The 25,048-nt window shown below is 43.9% G+C and overlaps 2 protein-coding genes across 2 annotated transcripts; one reads left to right on the top strand and one right to left on the bottom strand.

Annotated features, from left to right (window-relative positions):
- The first annotated feature begins 141 nt into the window (after window positions 1–141).
- On the top strand, window positions 142–8,993 carry Defb123 (defensin beta 123). The gene is made up of 2 exons (XM_047539230.1): window positions 142–199; window positions 8,848–8,993. Exons 1-2 carry the CDS (start codon window positions 142–144, stop codon window positions 8,991–8,993), a joined length of 204 nt encoding a protein of 67 aa, XP_047395186.1.
- A 13,891-nt stretch (window positions 8,994–22,884) lies between these two features.
- Window positions 22,885–24,796, bottom strand: Defb124 (defensin beta 124). The gene is made up of 2 exons (XM_047539229.1): window positions 24,508–24,796; window positions 22,885–23,042 (listed from the first exon to the last, which is right to left on the bottom strand). Exons 1-2 carry the CDS (start codon window positions 24,563–24,565, stop codon window positions 22,885–22,887), a joined length of 216 nt encoding a protein of 71 aa, XP_047395185.1. The 5' UTR covers window positions 24,566–24,796.
- Window positions 24,797–25,048: the final 252 nt, after the last annotated feature.

Below are 25,048 nucleotides of genomic sequence, written 5' to 3'. Positions count from 1 at the left end.
CACACCATGGGCTTGAGGCGTGGGACTGTCCCCTTGGGCATCTGAGTTCCGGGGACCAGAGGGAGTGCTGGCGGGGGCGGGCGCTGCCCCTCCCCCTCGGCTTTGCCGCCGCTCCACTAGCTGCTCTGCCCGGCTCCAGCCATGAAGCTCCTATTGCTGACTTTGGCGGCTCTGCTGCTCTTCTCCCAGCTCACTCCAGGTACCTGGACCCCTTCTGGGGAGGGGTGGGATGTGGAGACTGAGGCCGGCCTCCAGGTCAGGGAGGACGGGCTCCCTAGACCAGCGAGGGGCACCCTTCAGAGGAGGTGACTTGCCGGGTTCCAGATCTCAGGGACCAATACCACAACACCCGAGTTTCTCCCTCAGTCACTGGACCCTCCTTCCCCGCTCAGCGTGTGCGGCCAGTGGTCTGGGTGTGAGGAAGCGTGGACGGGTGGGTAGGGGAAGCCAGGAGAGGACAGGGCAATAGCAGCGCCTTTGCTAAATAGTCCCCAGGAAAGAGCTCAGCCACCGTGATGGGACAGAAAAGCTCCTGTTCACTGTTGCTGTCTCTGCACTGGCTCTGCTGGGAGCCAGGACCACGGGGATAAAGCACATGGCCCTGGCCACCCAGGCCGGCAGGGGGAGGCCAGAGGACCAGGCCCAAGGCAGAGGGCTGCGCAGCCCTGGAGGGACACCCCCAGTCCTGAGAACCGAGACGACATGAGAAAGGGAAGGAGAGGGGGCGGAAGTAGGAAGGTGCCCGGCAGAGGTCAGCTTGCTCAAGGGTCCAGACGTGGGGAGAGCAGGGTGCCCTCAGGAAACTGTCCCAAGATGCAGGCGCGGGTTGGGTTTGGGGAGCTGCCGGGGGAAAGATGAAGACGTGTCCAAGGTCCCGATCTTGGTGTCCAGTGCCAGGCGAGGCTGTGGGCAGGCTTAGCCAGAAAAGGGCCCTGGCAGGTCTGCCAGCCCGACCTGGCACCAGCCGCCTGCCAGCTCCCACTCATCTGCAGAGGCTCCTGCCCTCCCCAAGGCCCGCTTACGGCTCCAGAGCCAGAACACGGGGCGCCCTCAACGAGTTCACCTCGGTCCTTGTGTCTGTGTGGCTCTGAAACAGCACCCAGCTTGGCCAAGAAAGCCCAGGACCCGGGCCAGAGCTGCCCGGCTTTGTCTAACTCTGCGGCCCCAGGACCCCTGGGTTGCTCAGAGTCCGCTTCCTCGCTTTTCCAAAGGTTCTAGCAGCATCATGAGTGCGCAGGAAGAGCAGGTTAAAGGAACAGCAGTGAACGCACTGAAATTTCCCTCTGGGGAAAAAAATAAGCAGTTACTTTATTTTCTACAACTCATTTGAACATTCCCAGGAACTTCTCTGCTGATAATGGAGGAGTTGGTGGGAGGCAGGAGCAGGAGAGGCTGCACCGGGGCTGTGCCTTTTGACCTCAGCAGCTAGCTGGTCACAGTGGCGCACGCCTGTAATCCCAGCAACTGGGGAGGCTGAGGCGGGAGGACCGCAGGTTCAAAACCAGCCTCAGCAAAAGTGAGGCCCTAAGCAACCCAGTGAGACCCTCTCTCTAAATAAAATACAAAATAGGGCTGGGGTGTGGCTCAGGGGTCAGGTGCCCCTGAGTTAGATCCCCAGTACCCACCCCCAGCAAATAAAAGAAAAAATTAAATTCAACTCAGCAGCTAAATGTTTGTCTTTTCTTCTTCTTTTTTTTTTTTTTTTTTTTTTTTTTTTTTGCGGGGGGAGGGGTTGTTGTTATTGTTGCTTTTTTATTTTTCTGGTACCAGGGGTTGGTCCCAGGGCCTCACTCATGCTAAACAAGTGCTCCCCCACTGTGCAACGCCCCCAGCCCTTGCCATTTTTGATTTTGAGACAGGGTCTCCTTGAGTCACCCAGGCTGTCTTTGTACTTGTGATCCTCCTGCCTCAGGCTCCTCAGTAGCTGAGCTTACAGATGTGTGCCACCATACTTGGCTTCAGTCTCTTTTGAATTTGGTCTGCACACAGCATGTCTTCTTTCTTCTGTCCCCTCTTCCCCTTCCCAGGATACCATTGAGGCTTGGGAGAAAATGACTGGATATGTCATCAATTAACGAGTTGGTTCATTCAGTAAATACAGCTGAAAGGATTTCATGTGTCAGACACTGTGATAGGTGCTAGAGGTGACCAAATAGTGACCAAAACAGAACAAAGCAAGATGAGCAAAATCTATGCCCTCTTGGACCTTACATTCTACGGACCCAATGAATTTTTTAGAATGATAACTGAAACTCATGGTGTATCGGGTGATGAGTTCAAAGAGCAGAGTAGGTAGGAAAGGTGACAGCAAATACCAGGAAGAGGAGGATTTGTCATTTTTAAGGGAGGGTTCATGGCATGACTCTCTGTGACCTGAGGGAGCATAAGGAGTTAGCCGTGGAAAAGAACATGCAGGCTGCAGGGAATAGCAAGTGCAAAGGCCCTGGGGCAGGAGCAGGAGGCAGTAGTTAAGGCCCTCTGCCTGATCCTCACTGACTTCTGGGTTAGCTCTCACTGGATGTGGTCAGTGAATGTTCTAATACTAGCTACCAGATCCCATGGCTAGTGAAATCCCTTAGCCCTGTCAAGGGTTCCCACCGACTTGACCCTTGATTTCAGTCAAATCTTCCATCTGGTTTCCAGATTAAGGCTATTCACACCCTCCCTTCTTGCCTCCGTCACTGGAGGCTGCTTCTTGGCAGGTCCCTCAGGGTCTCAACTCATCACTTCTTTCCCTGTCTTCACCGGAGACAAGGGAATTTGCAGACTTTCCAGAACCATTTTATGCTACGGGAGAGCAGAGAGAGATGTTTCACCGCGTCTCTCGGCCATTTCAAATCCCCCTTCCCACAGTCCCATGAGGGGCTGTGTCCACGCAGAAGACAAGAATTTCTCTGAAGCACCAGCAGTTTCCCTGAGCGATGCTCTGACAGGCAGGAGCTCTCCAGAACAATCCGGGTGTTTGTAGCCAGAGGTCCTCTTGCCCTGCCTGTCCCACGACTTATCTCTGCTTCCTGGATATTCAGGTCAGCCCGCAGGCCCAGCAGTGAAGCAGTAGAAGGCCTCTGTGCCCAGCTTGTCCCCGCAAGGCTGGCAGAGGGGAGATGCGAGCTCTCTCGGGCTCAGGCCTGCACTGCTGCTGCTACAGGAAGTGGATTCCAACTTCCCAGTGCTCTGGAAATAATCGCAAGCCTCTCCCTTCAACTTCCTGTGGGTGTGATGGGAAGTGGGGAGGAAGCTCCGTTAGCCAGACCCTCAGTCCACAGAGCACCCAGTTCTTCCTTTGTAACTTGAACCACACTCCAGCTCCCTGGGTGACTCTTTCTTTAATGGCCCTTTGACTCTCTTCCCTCACTAGACTAGAAGTTCTCTGAGGGTCGGTGTCTAACTTGGGGATAGTCGAACCTGCTGTGCTAAGGCCTCTGGGTCTATATCTATGGGTATTTCCCCGGGGATAGACATCTGGAGAGGAAGTTGCTAGGTCAAGATGATGCGTAATTTTTAAAATGTGTAAGTTGTTGCTAAGTAGCCTCCAAAGAGGCTGAAATAAAAAGCCTTACTATCTTTCCTCTCCCTGATCAACCCCAATGCTCAAGTTAAAAATCAAGGTGTTATTGTTAAATGATGTGTTTTTTTTTTCCCTTATCTTCTTTGTGAAATAAAATGCAGAATCCCAGATATTGAAAATCACATGAAGCAAATGAGTAACTTAATCAATGTTATCAGGGGTTCATCTCTGGCCCATGGGGGAAACGCTTCCCATCGGCGGATGGGCTGGCTGTGAAATGAAAGCTATGAAAGTAGAACCGCAAAATAGAAAAAAAGACCAGAAATACATTTTAAGAAGCGGGGGCGTGGCAGGTTAAGAGGGATAAGGCTTGTAACAAGATGGAGCCCCCCCTTGCTTTATTTATAGGGGTACAGATCAGAGGGCATGGGTGGGTGTGAGGTGCGGTGTGGGAGGAGTCTGGTCTGGGTGCTTGCTTCTTCAGAAACACAGGACATGGGTGGGGTGAGCAGCCTGTGCGGCTCTGGTAGGCCACTCCCCGCTCCAGGGCTCGAGCTTCAGCAGTGAGCTGGGACAGGGCCCCACAGGAATCGGGCCTTCTCCAACCAGTGGATTCCGACTAGGAGTTCCCAAAACCAGGCTTCCCTGCCAAATGACCAGAACGTCAAGCAGGTCCCACAGGGCACGCAGATGGCTCCCCACGCTCATCCTGTAACCATCTCGCCAAATAAAGACAGATCAGGGTTTGCTAAAGACTAAGGGGAAGGGCCGAGTTTAGATGCTGCGTAGACTATGAAGCAGTGTTTGGTAGACTTCTAGGCAAAGCAGAGCCTCAGCACATCGCGGGAAAGGGGTTGACCACAGGCCTCAGGCTGAGAAATGGCTTCGGGCCCCATTTCCACGGAAAGTACAAAACTAAGAAGTAGGTGGAATTTTGCACCCCCAAATTCCTCATCTGACAACCGCACCTAACAGAAATCAAGGCTGGTTTTCAGTACGGGAAGACTTGGTTCCTTGGGGAAGAAGTAATGGTCCCCTCTGGTGATAAGGATTTCAATACAAAGTTTCTAATACTGCTGACTCGGGAAAAGAGGGTTTCCCAGCATTTTGCCCTTTTGTTAATGAACAGAAGCAATTGCACAATGTAACAAAATATTCTAGGCCCCTCTTGTCCAATTCCTGCACAGATCTTGAGCAAACTCTAAGGTTTGCAACAGACAATTTTATCTACTCATGGTTTTCCTTGGAATGGTGATTCTGGGAGTGTGAGAGCTGGAAACAGCACACTTCCGTTTCCTTTCTGCCTTTCTGCCTTTGTCTTACAGTTCACGTCTACCCCTGCTAAAACCCCACAATGCATTGCTCTATTTTGCTTTAAACAATTATCTTTTTCTTCCCCAGTGCTGGGATTGAACCCAGAGCCTCGCACAAATTAAGCAAACGGTCTTCTGCTGAACTGTATCTCCAGCCCTATACAATTATATTTTTAAATGAGACAAGTGTTGTTCCCTTTTGCCCACATATTTATCAATTCTTTTATGTAGGCATCCAGTCTTCCATCTGATACAATTTTTCTTCTGCCTGAATAACTTCTTTTAACACTTTCTGTAGCAACAGCTTTCAGTGATAAAATTTCTCACCTTAACTTCCAACTCTCCACAATACACTGTGTAAAGAAGTCTGGGTTGAGCCAGACTCGGTGGCACATGCCTATAATCCCAGAGACTCGGGAGGCTGAGGAAGGAGGATCAAAAGTTTGAGGCCAGCCTCAGCAATTTAGTGAGACTCTAAGCAACTTAGTGATACCCTGTCTCAAAATAAAAAATAAAAAGGGCTGGGGATGCAGCTTAGTGGCAGAGTGCCACTGGGTTCAATCCCTGGTACAAAATAAAGAAAGGAAGGAAGAGAGAAAGAATACTGGATTGATTTTTTTTTTTTTTTTTGGTACTAAGGATTGAAAGCCCAGGGGCATACTCCCACTCAGATACACCCCAGCCCTTTTTACTTTTATTTTGAGACAGAGTCTCGTTAAGTTACTTAGAGTCTTGCTAACTTGCCAAGGTTGGCCTTGAACTTGTGATCCTCCCGCCTTAGCCTCCCAAGTCACTAGGATTATAGGCGTACAACACTGCACCTGGCCTTTTCTTTCGTTACTTTAAAAACCTCTCTCTATTGTCTTCAGTATGCAGTTTCTGATAGGAATTCTTCTATTATTTTCATCATTTTCCCTCTGTATTTAATGCGTCCTCTCTTCTGGCTCTCTTAGACTTTTTTCTTTAATATGATTTTTAGCAATTTTGTTCTGATGTGCCTTTGCGTGCTTCTCTTTAGGTTTTATTCTGCTTGGAGTTCACCGAGGATCCTACTTCTGTGCATGTAGCATTTTTGTCAACTGTGAAATTTCTTTGCCGTTATTTCTTCCCGCGCTTTTTCTGTCTCTCTCTTCTCTTCTCCTCTCGGTACTCCAACTGTATGTATGTTAATCTGCTCATCACGTCCTGCCCTCTGTTCTCTCTCTCTCTCACTCCAGGCTTCCTCTTGGATAGTTTCCATTGCTAGGTCTTCACCTTCATTCATCTTGTCTTCTTCAGTCTAATCTGCCCTTGATCTCATGAAATGAACTCTTCATTCACTAATGTTTCATTTCAAGTACTTCCATGTGAATATTTTTACATCTTCATTTCTTCTCATCATGCCCATATTCTTCCTGTGCCTTTTCTAGCATATGGACCATATTTATAATATCCATCAGCTCATTCCCTCATCTTTGTCATTTCTGGATCAGTTGATTGATGAGTCATATTTTCCTGACTTTTTCTGTAGGGCTGGCAGCTATATACACTGTCAAATTTACACTTGTGGTTGCTGTATTTTGTTATATTCCTTTAAAGAGTGTTAGATTATATTCTGGCATGCAGTTAGGTTACTTGAAATCAGATGGATGTTTTTAAAATTGACTTTTAAACTTTTTTAGAGACCTCCTTTCATCTAGGGCTAATTGGGCAATAACCTTCTGGGTACCAGAGACTGCAGATTTTACAAGACCTTTCTACTGTGGGAGGTAGGCACACAAAATATTCCCAACTTGTACAATCACCGGGAATTGTTCTGCCTGCTTCATTTTGAGGTTCTTCCACAGGCCTTTGGTAGTTTCTTCAAACATGATAAGTATTGACTCCATGTACAAATAGAGAAACAACATGTATCCCATTTGTTTACAATAAAAAAAAAAAACATGATAAGTACTCAGGAGGTTTCCCCAGCACGCTTGCTCACCCCTCCCTCTCTTTCTCTCTCTGTTTCTCTCTTCTTCGTCTCTGATACCATGACCCACAAATTCTAGCTGAGTTAACCTCCTTGGACTTCAATTTTTCTTCTGTTTCTGTTCTATCCTTCACCCTAGTGAGACCACAAGGGGTTCCCTTTTCCTTGCACTATAACCCCAAAACTGCTTCCAGGAAGTGAACCAGTATAATCGTGGGATTCATCTGGCTGCTTCCTTTTTTTTGAGGATGGCAGGATGCCCAATGTTGCCCAATGTTTGGAAATTGTTGTTTCATGTACATTTTGCTGGGCATGGTGGTGTATACCTATAATCCCAGTGGCTTGGGAGGCTGAGGAAGGAGGATCAAGTGTTCAAAGCCAGCCTCAGCAATTTAGCAAGGTCCTAAGGAACTTAGCAAGAACCTGTCTCAAAATAAAAGATAAAGAGGGCTGGGGATGTGGCTCAGTGGTAAAATGCCCCTAGGTACAGTCCTTGGACCAAAAATTAAAAAATAAAAATAAATGCAATCATACACATTTTGCCCACTTCTGTTTAAAGTAGGAGGGTCAATATGGTTCCTGTTGCTCCATTTCAGCCTGAAGAAGATCCACTCTTATATCGTTCCTCTTTCTCATCTTTTATTTCTCTTAAAACATTATTTGTTTGAAATTATTTGCTTTTGCATCCCTTCTAGGTAAGATTTTTTTTCTGAAAAGGCCTTTTTTTCCCCATGATTACAAATTCACTTGGTCACGTCCTTCCTAAACTTTTTAATGCTGGTAGAGTTTGTTTCTGTTTTTGCTTTTGTTTTCAGGGGGTGGGTGCCAGGGATTGAACTCAGGGGCACCACTGGACCACACCCCCAGCCCTATTTTGTATTTTATTTAGAGACAGGGTCTCGCTGAGTTGCTTAGGGCCTTACTTTTGATGAGGCTGGCTTTGAACTTGTGATCCTCCTCCCTCAGCCTCCCAAGCCACTGGGATTTCAGGCATATGCCACTGTGCCCGGCTAGTTTGTGTTATTTTATTTAGCAGCCACATCAACTTTTCTGAAATAGATGCTATTAGCCATCTTCTCCAGAAAAGGAAAACAAAGCTCCTAGTAAGGAAGCAACCTGTTCAAGATCTTCCAGTTCATTGTGGCAGAACCAGATCTTTGTCCAACCATCTGGAGCTTCCATAGTCCAAGCCCTTAAACATGACACACCACTGTCCTCTGAGATGAAGTGTCCACAGTGGGCCAGGATCAATGTAGTGCTGGAGAAGACGTGAGCCTGTGTCCCTGGACAAAACCTTCCCTTGGTATTCCCCGCCTTTCTCCCTGTTTGGGCCCTCTGTAGTGTGGTGAGAAGGAAACCACCCCAGGGACGCAGACAGAGATCAAAGGCTTTACTTAAGCCTGGCACGGTGGCACATGTCTGTAATCCCAGCTACGGGAGACTGAGGCAGGAGGATCTCGAGTTTGTGATCTGCCTGGACGACTCAGTGATGCTATTTAAAAAAAAAAAAAAATTAAGAGGAATAAAGGCATTATTTGGCTGATGAACACGAACACCCAGATCACTCTCAGCCAAGAGGGACTGGAGTTTTTGTAGAGAAAAAAAATGGGTACACACCCTTGGGTTTGCCTCCGGGAGCAGGTTCTGTCTTAAGACTTGAGGTTGAACGCTGGCCTCTTTGGTTGGGGTGTTTGAGACAATCCCCTCCCAGTGACTCAGAATAGTTCTTTGAAGGGCAGTTTTTGAAAGTGTCCTCTTTTGTTGCTTAGTCTAGATTCACGGGCAATGTAAGTAGCCAAAAAAAAAAAAAAAAAAAAAGGGGGTGTAAAGGGAAAATAATTACAGGTAGAAAGGGTCAAAGACAAGGGAGACACCTGCTCAATTCCTCTAGTTCCAGAGGCTGCCTTTTCTTTTTTCTTTCTTTCTTTCTTTCCTTTTTTTTTTTTTTCTTTGTTGTTGTTGTTGTTTTTGTTTTAATTTTGGAAAATCCCGTGGCCGATCTGCTGATCTTGACTCAGAGCCTACCTTTTCTTAAGACTGACATCATCTCCTCTCCCCTTTCTTCTTTGTTCCAGGCGATGCCTTAAGATGCTGGAATCTTCGTGGCAAATGCCGCCACAGGTGTTCCAGGAAAGAAAAGGTCTACGTTTACTGCACAAATGGCAACATGTGCTGTGTGAAGCCCAAGTACCAGCCGAAAAATAAGCCATGGCTGTTGTGAGCACTTTGCAGCCTGGAGCCAGGAGAACGCAGGTGGAGTGGCCCTGGATGGAGCCTGGTGGATTCTTTTTATTGAGCTCCCTCAATAAACATCTCTGGCTGACCCCCCTGTGGTCTCCTCTTAGTGTACCCCGCTCTCGCAGGAGAGCCCCACACGAGGGTTCGGGAAGTCAACACCATTTTCATAACAATAAACACGCTCTCACAAAAGTCCAGTGGAATTTTCTGAAATCTGCAAGCCATGGGGTGGCACCATTGTTCTGGCAGCTAACAAAAGATGTATTTATGTGCTCCTGTGCTCTTCTAGAATCTTCTTAAGGTAGAAGGGTTAAGGTAGATCTATATTTATTTTCAGAAATCAGCTCAGTAAAAATGCCATTCTCATACAAACTGTCCTTGGTCGTACTATTCATCTTAGTAACCTCATCCTTGTTTAGTGAATCATTACTTTGAAATCTTAAAACTTTCCTTGCACAAGAAATAAGTACACTTTGTTGTCTTGGTTTGTAGAAGTATATCAACAACCAGATTCAACTGCCAAACAGAAGGGGAATGTTCTCCCAGAGGAAAAAATAATATTTATTCTAGTTCCTACGGTTCTTTTAAATATAATTTCTGGTATCTGTACAATTTAAAAATTATAAGACATTCATAGGAGAAGAAAAATATGACCCACAATCACGAATAAAAATAATCAAATAGAAGCAGGCTCAAAGACAGTACAGTTATGGGAATTAACAATTTTAAAACAGCTATTATAAATAGGCTAAAGAAATCAGAAGAAAAGATTGATTAAAAAGATCATAGAATGGAAAATTAAAACTAATACCTAAGAAGGTATCTGTTTTCTGCCATATGACAAAACCATTCTAAAACTTAGCAGATTCAAATATAACTTTTTATTGTTTCTCATAGTTCTGCCCTTGAATGAGTGTTTCTTCTGATTTTTCTCCCAGTGTGAAAAACTGGGACTCATGTGACTACATCTCTTTCCACCTGGCCTCTCCATCTCAAGGAAGTTAACTTTGGCTTCTTATGCAGAGGCTCATTCCAAGAGGAGAAGGTCCAATATGCAGCAATTATCAAACTTCTGTTTGTATTATGTTTGCTAGAGTCTCATTGGCCAAAGCAAGTCACATGACCCAGAGTCCATGTAGAAAAAAACTACCCAAAGACTTGAACAGTAGCTGTGATTCACTGGGGATCATCACAGAGCAATCTACCTCCAGTGGAATCTCTAAGAATAAATTGAGCACTCTAAACCAAAAAAAATAAGATCTGAAATCAAGAATAATGCATTGGATGTGCTTCACAGCAGATTGAGTTTATAGTAGAAGATTAATAGAGAATATACAAATCAAAACACACAGAGAGAAAAGAATGCAAAATGAACATAACAAAGCACTAAAGGCTTATGGAACAATATCATATGGTCTACCATGTATTTAAGTGGAGTACCAGGTAAGGAGAGGGGAATAAGGAAGAATACATATTTTTTAAAGATAGTAACTGAAAATTTTCCAAAATTGTTGAAAGACATCAACCCACAGACTCAAGAAGTTCAGTGAAGCCAGATGCAGCGGCACTGACCTGTAATCCCAGCTACCCAGGAGGCCGAGGCAGGAGGATCTCAAGTTCACAGGCAATGGCATAAGCAACAAAGTGAGATCCTGTCTCAAAAACAGAAAAAGAAAAGAAAAGGAAAAGGAAGAGAGGGAGAAATAAAGAAAGGAAAAAAGAATATAGAAAGCCTCAAATAACAGAGAGACATAACTATGTTCATGAACTGAGTCTCAATAACAATGTCAATTTTATATTTATCATTCCTGGATTCAATGAAATTCCAACAAGATTGGTCCTATAGTTGTTCAAAATTTTATAAACAAATTTTTGCTAGGGATATGAACACAGGTGATAAAACTATTAATAAAAGCTAAGATGATAATAAACACAAATTGAGAAGAGTGCTTACCTCTACAGGAATAGAGTGGGATAACGGTAATTTTTTTTAAATGGGTGGTAGATACTGAGGTGTTTCCTGTCTTATTCTTATTTATTTATTTATTTATTTATTTATTTATTTATTTATTTTTGGTACTAGAGATTGAACCCAGGGACACTTTATAACTGAGTCACATTCCCCAGTCCTTTTAAATTTTTTTTTTATTTTGAGACAGAGTCTAAGTTGCTTATGGACTCACTAAGTTGCTGATGCTGGCCTTGAACTTGCAATCCTCCTATCTTAGCCTCTTTAGTCACTGGGATTATAAGCATGCACCAATGCACCCAGCTTATAATTTCATATATTTTTAAAACATTCTTTTGTCTTCTCTGTATATAAAATTTTAAAAAATAAAAGTTATGAGCATTAAGTGCCTTAATAAATGCAAGGCCAGAAAAAATGAGAAAGATTAATCAGTCATAAAGCCTAGAAAAGAAAATATTTCAAAATTAATGTCTTATTAAAAATTTTTATCCAGAATATGTACAGAGCTCTCAAAACTCAATAAAAAGAAAACAAACAACACATTAACAAAATGAGCAATAGATTTGAACAGATAGTTCACCATAAAAAGATATACATGTGGCAAATAAATGTACAAAAGGCAATAGTCATCAAAGAATGCAAATGAAGACCACAATAAAATACCACCATACATATTCATTAGAGTGTCTAAAATGAAAGGCTAGGAATGTGACTCAGTGGTAGAGCACTTGCTTAGCATGCACAAGGCCCTGGGTTCAATCCTTAGCACTACAAAAACAAATTAAATTAAAATGATTGACCAAAGGATTGTTGATGAGGAACGAGTTTTGACAGCTGCAACTCTCATACACTGCTGGTAGGAATCTAAAATGGTACAACCTCTATGGAAATAACTGGGCAAGTAGTTTAAAAGTGAAACGTACATTCCCATACAAACCAACTGTTTCGAGTCCACCCAAATGACCCCTTGCTAAGTTGCAGAATACCATTCCTTCCCAATCAAAGCCCTAACTTTCACATAAAATATTGCATTCAACCAACATAATTCCACAGTATGAATATGGAAATGTAGGGTCTGATTTTTCAGCCCTATTTTCTCTGCAGTTACAAGAAATTAGAGGTTCTTTGAGGACCACGTAGACCTCTGTTGTCTGTGCTGAACATGACTCAGACTGGGAATCTAAAGCCTTGTGTTTGTCCTTTCCTTCTGTCAGCTCTTCAGTGCTCTCAGAAATCCCTAACCTACCAACCTCGAAGCCCTTCAATAGATGAATGGATAAAGAAACTGTGGTATAAAAAATAAAAAAAGAAACTGTGATATATATACACAATGGAATATTACTCAGCCATAAAGAAGAATAAAATTATGGCATTTATAGGTAAATGGATGTAGTTGGTGTATATCATGCTAAGTGAAATAAGTGAATCCCAAAAAATCAAAGACCAAACATTTTCTCTGATAAGTGGATGCTGATACATAAGGCAGGGGTCGGGGGTAGGGAAGAATGGAGGAATGTTGGATTGTGTAGAGGGAAATGAGAGGAGGGGAGGGGGCAGGAGGAGGAAAAATGGTGGAATGAGACAGACATCATTACCCTATGTTCACGTATGATTACACGAATGGTGTGACTCTACATCGTGTACAACCAGAGAAATGAAAAGTTGAATTCCATTTGTGTACAATGAGTCAAAATGCATTTTGCTGCCATGTATAACTAAATAGAACAAATAATAAAAAAAAAGAAAGAAATCCCCAGCCTACCTCAAAGTCCCCCTAGTCATCCCTCATTCCCAAAATAAAATACAGCAGTCACCTGGTCTTCCAGAACCTTACCCTCATTGAATACATCAATGCAAGCAACTACAGGTGGTGATTCAAATAAATGCGGTGCCACCACATACCAAAGATGACCAGTAATCTATCTTCCATCACCAATGAGATCATAATTACAATTGAAGTCAAAGGGATGACCCTTCAGGAATTCCATCTCAGTTCCTGAGACCACTTCTGGTACCAAGTACTGTGTCAATCACAGCCCAGCGAGAAAACAGTAACCACAATAGGTATTTCAACACAGGGGATTTTGTATAAGGACTTTGTGGGTGCAAAGCCAAAAGAGCCAAAAGGGAATGCTGGTGTAATCCAGAAATTACTGCCTACGGACAGCATCAACCATCCCTAGGGTTGCAGGAACAAAACAGAAAGTACTACCAGAACCTAGGCTCGTGAAAAAGGGACCTCTGAGTAGCATATATTCCAGTCTTCAGGGGGGTTATTTTGCAGCTGGTGGCTGAACATACAGAGAAGGGATATCTCTTTACCCATCCTTTTATTCAACTTCAAATTTACTGAGCGCCTACAATGTGCCAGTTTGGTGCTTGGAGAGAGGGAAACCTTGTGGTTGGAGCTGGTACCTCTGAAGGACATCACAGTCCTGAGATGGACCCACAACCACCCAAGCTGAGGCAGGGGTGCAGATGGGATCTAAAGCAGAGAAGGAGTTCCTACTGCCCTCTCCCCACTTTCCAGCCTCCCACCAGGGCCTCCATTAGCAAAATCCAACAGGAAGCTATCTGGCAAGGGAATCTGTGAAAATAAAATTTTGAACTATAATTATAATTATAATTTGAATTTGAATTATAATTTTGGACTCCAGCATCACAGAGTGTAGAAGACTAGGTTAGGGGTGAAGTGGGATTCCCATTTCTGGGATATAAGTATAATCTGAAGTATTATCACAAAAAAGCAATTATCATTATTAATTGTTAAAAATTCCAAAAGTTGCCAGGCATGGTAGCACATGCCTGTAATACCAGCGGCTCAGGAGGCTGAGGCAGGAGGATCACAAGTTCGAGGCCAGCCTCAGCAATTTAGCAAGGACTAAGCAGCATAGTGGAATGCTGTCTCAAAATTAAAAAGACTAGGGATGTGGCTCAGTGGTTAAGCATCCCTGGGTTCAATCCCCAGTAACAAATAAACAAAATTCCAAAAGTTACATTTTAAAGGTTTGAGGGCTGGAGATATATCTCAGTTGGTAGAGTGCTTGCCTCGCATGCGCAAGGCCCTGGGTTTAATCCCCAGCCCCGCAAAAAAAAAAAAAAGGTTTAATATCCAAATGCAGAAACAATTACTCCCACAGTCACTATGTACTAAATAGATGTTCAATCTCAGGTCTCACAGCCACCAGCCTGTGAAGAATGTGACTCAAGGGGAAAAAAAATGAATTTCAGAAGCATGCATTCAGAAAGAGCTTTAAATTTAGGATTTTTTTTTTTTTTTTTTTTTTGCACGGTGCTGAGGATTGAGCTCCGGGCCTTGTGTATGCAAGGCAGGCACTCTACCAACTGAGCTATATCCCCAGCCCTAAGTTTAGGATTAAACTTAAAGCTTGAGAAAATGCCAAAAATATATTGTCTTCAACAGCCGAAATTGGGTAGTAGTTTATAGCAAGAAGTTCAACAAACTTCAATGTTTTATTTTTTAGCCTTGGTAAACTGTTATTTTAAAGATTGGTTAATGAGAGTAAACTATGCGTAGGGTATCTCACTTTCCCCTTATATTTCCCTCTATTCTTCGTGGTTTTTATGTTCAAAAATGTGTATAAACTGAAGATGATTTGTCATCGATGTCACTGTACGTGATTTTGGAGTTTATGAAATTTGAGGTAACAAAAGTCACACTCATATTCGTCCTGATAGGAGGAATCCTCGAACAGAATTTTTTCTTGAAAGATGTATGATCTAAATGAAGTCAAATAACTAAAAAAGAAATTCATTTCTAATGACCTCTAATGTAATAAAGATCATTTTTAAACAAAGACTGGAACTATAACAAAATCTCCAATATTCAAAATATTAAGGTATTGATTGAACACAATGTTCTTAAGGTTGTCAAGCTAACCTATTCTCTTGAAATCTAAATTTGCTCATTATATTTTCTCATAAGTTGAATTATTGGAAGTTCTTAATTACTTCCTTCCTCATGTGGACACTTTTCACAATCATCTTTAACCATTACGGCATTCGATTCCTTCAGTACCAACCAGGCATGTATCTCAAATGGCTGATGAGTTCGAACACGTGAAGTGCATGAGATTTTTCACTCCACACTTATACCTACAGTGTCTACTTCTATTTGAATGTGAATATTCATATATGGACCATAAAACTAAAGGCCAGGCCCTCTGTGGCTTGCTGAAGGCGTTATCCTTATTGGACACAAGGGTAAACCATGAACTCATAAAATCAAACACACACAAGCTCAGCCTGAGAAAATGACTGTTAATAAGACCTTTGGCAATTCATTCTTCCAAACAGTAAGGCCAAACCTGAACACCGAGACCAAAGTCAAAACCCCGCTGTTCCCCAGAAGGTAAGCTGCGGGAATTTCTGTTCCATCCACTGCTTTGAATAATGCCTTCACAGGTGCCATTCGATAAATGTCCATGGAGTAAAAGAGAAAAAAGAAATAGAGGCTGGTGCTGATGATGTCAGTAGGGCTCATGAACTTAACACAATGGGAACAACCATGGAAATCATTCGGGTGCCAGAACCAGGGAGTCCTAAGCGTCAATCCAGCCTCAACAGGACTGAAGCCTGTCACCAAGGATTCAAATTAGGAAGAAATGGAGCGAAAGTAATGGACATGTACAATATGCCAGAAATGTGTCTAACCAGGTGTGGCACACGCCTCTAATCCCAGCACTCAGGAGGCTAAGGCAGGAGGATTGCAAGTTTGAGGCCAGCCTCAGCAATTTAGAAGATCTTGCCTCAACATTTAAAAAAAAAAAAAAGTGGGGAGGGGGCTGAGAATGTAGCTAAGGGGTAAAGTGCCCCTGGGTTCAATCCCCAAAAAGAGCGGAGTGTCTAAAATATTATGGAGCTAACAAATTTTTTTTAAATATTTTTAAATTGCCGATTGACCTTTATTGCATTTATTTATTTATACGTGGTGCTGAGAATCGAATCCAGTGCCTCACACCTGCTAGGCAAGTGCTCTACCACTGAGCTACAACCCCAGCCCCACAAATTTTGAACCAGAATCCCTATAAATCATATATCCATTTGTATATTTCTTCACAGAATAAATATTTATTGACCACCTACTATGTGCCAGCTCTATATGAGTCTCTAGTTATACAACAGGAAATAAAACAAACACGAGCTTTGCCAGTGAGGTGGTTACAGCCCGTTGCGGAAAAAGACAGTAAACAAGAAATAAACTCGTAATTGAGTAAAACAGGAAAAAAAATCAACTTCAACTACATATAGTAGTTGAAGAATGAGAGTCAGGGTGTTACAAGGGAGGTAGACACCCATAAGCTATCAAGGCAGCCCTCTCTGAGGAGGTTACATTTATCCTGAGATCTGTAGAATGGGCAATCATTCCTGCAGAGAGTTGGGTGAGAGTTTGGGGTAGACTATTCCCAATAGAGAGAAGAGAGCTGGGTGCAATGGTGCACACCTGTGGTCCCAGAGACTCAGGAGGCTGAGACAGGAGGATCCCAGGTTGGAGGCCAGCCTCAGCAATTTAGCAAGTCCCTGTCTGAAAATATAAACTAAAACTGAGGATATAGGTCAGTGCTGGCACCCCTGGGTTCAATCCCCAGTACCAAAAATAAATTTAAAAAATAGAGAGAACTGCATATATTTTGATCTTGTGAGGGGATGCTGCTTGTTCAAGAAACTGAAAGAAAGATTCTATAGCTAAATCCAGGGACAACCGGGAGAGAGATGCAGAGATTGAGAGGCCAGCCGTGCAGGGGCCTGCACAGGGCTTGATGCTTGGGTTTGAAACACAAGTTCAGGGACGAGCTATGTGCCATGGCAGAGGATGCCTGTCTTTCCTCTGGCGGCTTCTATGTTCTTATAGCTCTGTTCCCTCAAAATTCTTGCCTTATCCCACCACCCGCCCTACTGTGGAGCCTTGGCTTTGACGTTGACTTCAACTCTGATTATAAAGGGCCTTATTCTCCCAGCATTCCCAACATAAAACTGGTAACAGAGAATCTGATTGATCCAGTTCATCATTTTGGACCCACCCATAATGGACCATGGTACACGCGGCTGGTCAGTCTATGGGGTTAGCTTGACTTGGGGAGATGCCGCTTCTGGTCCAATAATTGTGTCCAGGGTGTGAGGAAGTGGGTGAGGGGCTTCCTGGTGTGTGTATGACTTCCTATGACTGCATATGACTTCACTTCAGCCAAGGCTGGGACAGCAGAGCATGAACAGACGGGACACACACAGGGTCCTGTGTGTCCACATCCTTGCAACAAACGCACGCAGAGAGGAATAGGCCTGCCATCCCCTGTGTGAAGCAGAGCCCCAAGGTCCAGCAGGGAAGGATTCACTGAAATGCGGGCCCTCTTGGTGGGATTCCAGGGAGTCAGACCACCACTCCATCCTTTCATGAAGTCCCAGCTGTTGGTGAGAGCTTAACATTCACTAACCCCTATTAGACGCAATGCTTCTTTTCAATAACAAATATTTTTCAATGCCCCCTTTGTGTTATTAAACATGATTCATAAACATGGAAGCCTATTTGCTCATATAATTTCAATAAAAGTGAATTTAACTATTATAGAAGGGAATATAAGCTATTTTATAACATGTATTCGGATGTGCAAATTATACTAAAGACATAATGCAATAGATCTTGTTCCTATACGTAACATGGGTGCAATAGCATCAAAAGCAGACCCACGTGGGTGTGCCCGGGGCAGGGGGTGACTCAGATACTGCCCACAGTGTTGCTTCCTGGTCTGACTTTCACAAAGTCTGAAGAGCTTCAGTGATGTTCTAACCAAAACTGTATCACATATTTACATACCGGTTCATTTCAGGAAAATTCAGTTGGAAAAATTTTTTTTTGCAAAATAGCCTTCATTCTGGGTTAAGTTATAAATGGGTTTCTCACCTACAAACTTGAGAAACAAGTCGATCTTCTTCTAGGACAGTGGCTCACAATGCTTGCCAAGTAATAGTGGAGTTTTGAACCCCCCTAAATTCCCTAGGGAATGGACAAAAAGGTCCCTAGCAATATCCAAAAATAACCCCTAGAGGGCAGTATCTCCCTTGCAACTCATTGATCTCGGGGTTAACTGCTAGGCCTGAAAAAGTACTGCTTCCCTCTCAGGGGATGGTCTGCTTTGAGAGGACCTGGGCTGTGCCATAAGCAGGTCATTTACCCAAATTTGAATACACATGCTGAGAAAAAGAGACGTGTCGAGAAAACAGTATTTTTTCGGTTTGTTTTTATTCAACTTTTTTTCTTTTTAAATCAGTTTAGTTTGGCCTTTCTGAAACATCATGTCAAATAGAAACATTCTGTCTGTGTTCTTTGGTGTGTGACTTCTTTCACTTCATGTTTCTGACATTAATTCAGTTGTGGGCATCACTTAATTATTCTTGTTTATTGAGTAATATGGTATTGTGTGGATATAATTCAATTAACCCTTTCACCTGCTGAGCATTTGGGATGTTTCCACTTATGGGCTATCATGAATAAAGCTGCAATAAACATTGACGGAGAAGTCTTTATGTAGTCACATATCTATTTTTTTAAATATTTTTTTAGTTGTCAGTAGACCTTTATTTCATTTATTTATTTATTTTATTTATATGCAGTGCTGAGGATCCAAGCCAGGGCCTCACACATGCCAGGCAAGTGCTCTACCACTGAGCCACAAACCCCAGTCCCATATCTATTTAATTTTCATAGTTTTTTTTTTTTTTTTTCCGCAGTGCTGGGGATCAAACCCTGGGCCCTGTGCTTGCAAGGCGAGCACTTTACCAACTGAGCTATCTTCCCAGCCCCTCTATTTAATTTTCAAAGTAACTCTGAAACTGTTTTCCTGAAGTAGTGGTCCCCGTTACATTCCCATGAGCAGTGTGTCACCTTCCTGGTTAATTCATACCTTCACCAACCTTGCTATGATGGGTCTTTTTTATTTTAATCACTCTGATGTGTACAGAATCTCATTGTGATTTTAATTTGCATTTCCCTCATGATTAATGATACCGAACATCTTTCCGTGGACTTACATACATTTTATTATTGTTAAATGTCTATTTAAATACTTGCACTCTATTGTTGAATTGCCTTTTTCTTATTGATTTGCAGTTCTTTAGGAAGCAATTTCATCTTTAAAAAATCTTATCTTGGAGATATTAAGCATAGCATGAAATTTTCATGACATATCAGTAAGCAGAAAAAAATAACACCAAATATCCAGTTAAACTTCATTTTTATTTTTAAATTGCATTTTACACTTTTTTTACTTGTATTTCTTCTGTACAGTGAAAGTACTGATGATTTTAGTTTCTTATTTGTTGTTCTTAGTTTTCTAAGTTTTTCCTACAAGTTTGCATTATTTCCACAATTAGGAAGAAATATTATTTTAAAAGCACAAATAAGAGCGACTCTGGAAGACAAAATGGGTGCCAGAGAATCAAAGTAGAGGTCAACTCCAACCGCTTACTAGGGTTTGAACTGGGCAACTCCCTTCTCTAAGAGCCTTGGTTACTTTACAGAAAAAAGCAGAGATACTAATATCACATGACTGTGAGAATTAAGTGAGATGATGTAGGTAAAGCAATTGGTACTTAATAAAGAGTAACGAATATTATCATTATCTCAGTCATTCAATGACTCCTTGAATAGAGTCTGTGCTCTGGGTGGTATTTCTCATTACCTGTTCACAGCAAGCTGCCCTTCTGTGGTGTCCCCTCCCTGACGGATTCACCTTGCACACCTGCAGTATCAGGGAGCATCCCCTTCATACTAACCTGTCCTAACAATGTGTGACTATCATTCCGCCTCAGAGACGGCCTTGACTTCACATCCTAAGATATAAGTCCAAGTCCTGGGCTCTCTCCCTTGGAGCTGTGTGTCTTAAACAAATTATTCTCCTTCTCTGGGCTGTTGAGTCTCATCTGTGAGGCATTTTGAGGAACCCCCCACCCTTGAATTGCCTCATCTCTTTTACCTATTGGGTGTGTTCTTATGACTTAGAAGGTTGAGTGTATGCTTAGATGAGAATCTGTTTGGACACGGGAAATGGTCATGCATGTAAGGGGTTTAACTTCGAGAAAACTATCTAGTCTGTTTGTCTTGACTTTGGTCCTCAAAAGGCCAATCGATGGCTGTCTCTGACATGACGCACTGAGAGAAATCGCACTTCTTCTGAAGCATCCCTGCCAAACACTCAGGAACTGAATTCAATCATGCAAAAACATCATCAGACAAGATCCGCAGAATAACTGACCTGGGCTCTTCAAAAACGTCATTGTCACAAAAGCCTGAGGACTGTGCCTCAAGGAGATCAGAGAACCACAACCACTGAATGTAAAGTGTGACCCAGGGATCTTCTTCCTCTGCGAAGGCCTCCATGGGACCAGCTGGTGAAATCCGAATAAGTTCCGAACACCGGAAAATTGAGTTTATCATATTGTGTATGGTCATATAAGAAAATGTCTTTTTTCAGGAAAAACCTGCAGACGTATAATTTAGGCATAAAGGAGCACCGTGCCTGCGATTTACTTTCAAACTGTTCAGAAAAGATGCATATTGTATTTTAGTATATTTTCATGTATAGCTAGAGAAGGTAAAGGTGGTGAAATGTTTATATTTGAGAAACTGAGTGGAAAGCCTGCAGGAATTTTTTGTACTGTTCCTGTGACTTTACCACAAGACCGTGAAATGAGATTGACGAAGACGGTCCTTGACTAAGACGGTCCCTGGCTTTCCAGCTGTGGCCCGTTGCAGGTGAACCGCTCTGGTCTCTCTCTCTGACTCCTTGAGGCCTGGTGATGATACCAGACTCCTGTCGCCTTGGCGCAGCCCACGTGGCTCTGCCCTCCCCCAGTTCTCGTCTGCCCTCTTTGCAGGCTCGAGACCTCTACTCCCACCTTGACCCCACCACAGCGGGCCCTCCAACAGCTCACCCAGGAAATGAGGCAAGCAGCACGGATATCCAGATGGTGCACTTTGTGATTTAAATAATTCAGCATTTCCACCCTGGTGGGTCGACAGCTGCTCCCAAGTCCCTTGGGTGTCCCCTTCCACCCAGCACCTCTAGCATATCTGCAGGTGGCCCTCAGGTCAGAAGCGGAAGGGTTAACATGTGGCAAGAGCCAGTGGCCTCCAAGATTCTGTTCCTGCCCCTCATCAGCACCCCTTCCGCTGGGAAGCACTTTGAATGTCACCACCCCTTTCTTAGCCTGACCATGCAGGGTCCACTCTCCAGTCTTATTCTTGGGCTGGGGCCAAGGCCACCCAGGACAGCTCTCTTCTCTGAAACTCTCAAAGAACTGTGGAGGGGACCTGCCCCAGCCCTCAGTGTTCCCTCAACTTACCTAACATTCATGCCCCTTTCTGGGAAAAAATGGGCAGAGATTTCCTTTCTCCCAAGTTCAAGTTTACTTCAGAGGCTAGAAAAACAGAACCCCTTTTTTCCCAGTCTCTCATGCATCGGGAGTGACCATGTGACAGTTCTGGTCCATCGGATATGAACAGAAGTCTGTTAAGAGGGTTCCAGAAAAAGTATTTGCTCTCCAGATGAAGGAAGTGGTAGCCTAGGGGCTGGGGCTGTGGCTCAGTGGTGGAGGGCTTGCCTTGTACATGTGAGGCCCTGGGTTCAATCCTCAGCACCACATAAAAATAAATAAATAAAATAAAGATATTGTGTCCATCTACGACTAAAAAGTATTTTTAAAAAAGAAGTGGTAGCCTATACCAACACTCCTCCCCGACCCTTTTCCTGTTCTAAGCAAGGACATGAGGCCTGAGGTCTCGAGGGTCATATTGTGACCCAAGAGGATCCAAAGATGAACAGTTTATGTCTGCCTCCAGACCCTCTTCCCAACCCCCGGGATGCACCTGTGCATGATGCCCAAGCGCTCTACCACAGAGCTGCATCCTCAGCTCCCCAGACTTCTTTTTATTAGAGAGGAAAAAATAAAAAGGCCTGCAAGTTGAGTTTCCTGGGGTTTTTTAGCTAAATACAACCCTAATGGATCCAGGGCAATGAGACTGTGTGTCTGTCTACATCCCTGATTCTGTTCACATTCTCTCCCCGCCTTCCCGTCCCACAGATTCTCAGGCCTGGAAGAAGCATGTTTCCCTCTATCGCTCATATGAAAACTACTTTCAGAAAATTCTTATGGTCCCATCTATCTGCAGCCTCTTGAACTGTTTAAGCAGGAAGTAAAGGAACATAGAAAAATCCTTCTTCACTGGTCACGGTGGTGCATGCCTCTAATCCCAGTGGCTTGGGAGGCTGAGGTAGGAGGATTGTGAGTTCAAAGCCAACCTCAGCAATTAGCGAGACCCTAAGCAACTCAGTGAGACCCTGTCGCTAAATAAAATATAACAAAGAGCTGGAGATGTGGCTTGATGGTTAAGCACCCCTAGGTTTAATCCCTGGTGCCCCCCCAAAAAAAAATCCTTCTTCTCTCAGCAAAGCTGCCTTACCCTCCAAACACCCCACCCCCGTCTGAATGCCAGAAGCTTATTATTATCATCAATTCTTCTTATTACCAATTCATCATTAACCGATTCTTAACTCCACCTTGATTTTGCATCCTTCTGTCAAGTCCTAATCTCCTGACATAACCTCATATCCTTTACATGGATGAGGGGGAAGTGGGAGGTGTTCCAGAGGTCAAGTAATTTTTCCAGAGCTGGACAGACAGAGAGTGACATGGCCAGGACCGGAACCATTCACAATGGTCACTGATGCCCACTCTCCCTGGGCACCTTGTCTCCCTCCACCAACCCCCCCTCCCACACCCTGGACTTTGTCTCTTTCCTGTGGGGAGGGAAGCTCGGTGAATGAGCAGAACAGAGGGAGCTGGCCACGTATGATTTATTGGACAGCAAGGGTGCCAGTCCCTGGAGCAGTTACCCAGATTCCGGCTTGGGAAGTGGCCGCGGTTTGAACGCATAGGAGAGGCAGCACAAGGAAGCATCCGGGCACAGGTGCATGAAGGTCTCTTGCCTCATGCAGTAAGTTCGGCAGGCCCCTTGGCCCTTCCAACACCGTTTGAATTCAGTTCTCCCTGTGCAGAGGAAGACCACAGGTCACAGAGCAGCACATGGGTCACAGTTCAGACCAACGGCCAGTGAGGCCCCAGGTTAGGCCACACTGGTCATAGGTTAGCTCTCCAGCCATCTGTTAGACCAACAGTTGTAGGGAGTGTTCTGATTACAATTTAGCCTGCAGATTTCAGTCCTGGTTAACACACAGGTTGCACCACTGTTTACAGCTAGAGGTTAATTTTTTTGTCCAGGTAGAAACCACATGACAGGTATACCCTCAATACTTTTCACAACATGATTATAGTGGTCTTATTATAACCCCTGCTACACAGGTTAGTAACCTTACTCAAGATCACACAGCCATTAAGAAGCAGATCCAGTCCCAGCAGTTCAGGAGGCTGAGGCAGGAGGATCTCAAGTTCAAAGCCAACCTCAGCAAAAGTGAGGCCCTAAGCAATTCAGTGAGACCCTGTCTCTAAATCAAAAATACTAAATGACTGGGGATGTGTCTCAGTGGTTAAGCACCCCTGAGTTCAATCCCTGGTACCAATAAACAAACAAACAAATGAACAACAACAAAAAAAAAACCTCAGTCAATACACTAATCTATTTTTGCATAAATTTAAATTTTTCCATAATGAAAACATTTTTTAAAAATTCACCTTCTGGAGCTGAGGGTGTAGCCCAGTGGTACAGCACATAGGTGGTTAGCATGCTAAGCACCTGGGTTCAATCCCCAGCACCCAAAAAAGAAAAAAAGAAAAAGAAAAAAGAAAAAAAAAAACCTGGGCATAGTGGTGCATGCCTATAATCCCAGCAGCACAGGAGGCTGAGGCAGGAGGATTGCAGGTTCAAAGCCAGCCTCAGCAACTTAGCAAAACTGTAAGCAACCTAGCAAGATCCTGTCTCAAAATTTTTTAAAAAATTAAAATAAAAAGGACTGGGGATGTGGCTCCGTAGTTAAGTGTCCTTGGGTTCTATTCCTGATACAAAAAAAAACAAAAAACAAAAAAACTTCTCATTGCCCATTATTCTATTTCCACGTGTACTTAAAAGTTTTCTAAAACAAAAAGTTGTTTTCAAGCCCCATCAGAGCTCTTCCTTGACCACCCGACAAGCTGCTCTAACCCCTTACTTTGCCTTTTTCCTTCTTACCACTGACACATTGTGTTTCCCTTTCTATTTCCACCAAACAAAGTATCAGCTCCATGAAAGCAAGGACTTGTTTTCTTCCAGTCAAAATCCCAGCAATCATAACAGTGACTGATGCACAGTATCTTTGAAATGCACAGTTGTTGAAGAAATCCCATTTTACAGATTAGGAAACTGAGGTACAGCTGATTCAGCAACTTGCTCTAAAGTGCCCATCAAGTCAGTGTTGAGGCCGAAGTTAAATATTGATCTAGACCCTTCTGTCCTCCAGGACCTGGGAGTCCATTACACACACACACACACACACACACACACACACACACGTGAGGTTACCTGGTGGCACATGAGCCAGGACCAAGAGAGCCATAATCAGTAGAAGTAGCTGTGTCATGGCCACAGGGCTCCTAGGGAGGACTCAAGAGAAGAGGAACCAAGTGCTTGAGACTTGCTGACTGTGGACCAGGCTTTATGGGGCTGCAGGAGAAGGCAGACCGTGGGCAGTAGGGGGGCCATGTTGTCCCGAGGCTGCTTGGGACCTCAGCCAGCTCTGTGGGAACTGGTCAGCCGCAACGTCCAGAGGCTGCTCAGCTCTGCAGCTGGGGGCTAAGTTTTCTGAAGCCATGCCTGGGGACAGAAACTGGACACCTTCCCTGTATGGGAGAGTGTGAAAGCCATGACTTGAAGTCAATCCCAGCATCTCCTCCTAGTGTCTGTGAAACCTCAGACAAGTCACTGAACCTCTCTGGGATCCAAGCTGTCATTTGTTTTCCAAGGTGCTGGGGATTCGAACCCGGGTCCGTGAGCACGCAAGGCAAGCGCTCTGCGAGCTGAGCTATATGCCCACTCCCTAAGCTGTCATTTGTGAAATGATGAC

Source organism: Sciurus carolinensis, chromosome 2 (assembly GCF_902686445.1).
Source record: "Sciurus carolinensis chromosome 2, mSciCar1.2, whole genome shotgun sequence".
NCBI classification, from domain to species: Eukaryota; Metazoa; Chordata; class Mammalia; order Rodentia; family Sciuridae; genus Sciurus; species Sciurus carolinensis.
The sequence above is the reverse complement of the archived record's forward strand: the minus strand, read 5'-3'. Positions and strand labels throughout refer to the sequence as shown.

What these genes read in the sequence shown, in the direction of transcription:
- Defb123 (XM_047539230.1), top strand. Translation starts at nt 142, where the DNA reads ATGAAGCTCCTATTGCTGACTTTGGCGGCTCTGCTGCTCTTCTCCCAG. An exon ending in CTTCTCCCAGCTCACTCCAG is followed by an intron (nt 200 to 8,847) that starts GTACCTGGACCC and finishes TCTTTGTTCCAG; the next exon opens with GCGATGCCTTAAGATGCTGG.
- Defb124 (XM_047539229.1), bottom strand. Translation starts at nt 24,565, where the DNA reads ATGACACAGCTACTTCTACTGATTATGGCTCTCTTGGTCCTGGCTCAT. An exon ending in CCTGGCTCATGTGCCACCAG is followed by an intron (nt 23,043 to 24,507) that starts GTAACCTCACGT and finishes TCCTCTGCACAG; the next exon opens with GGAGAACTGAATTCAAACGG.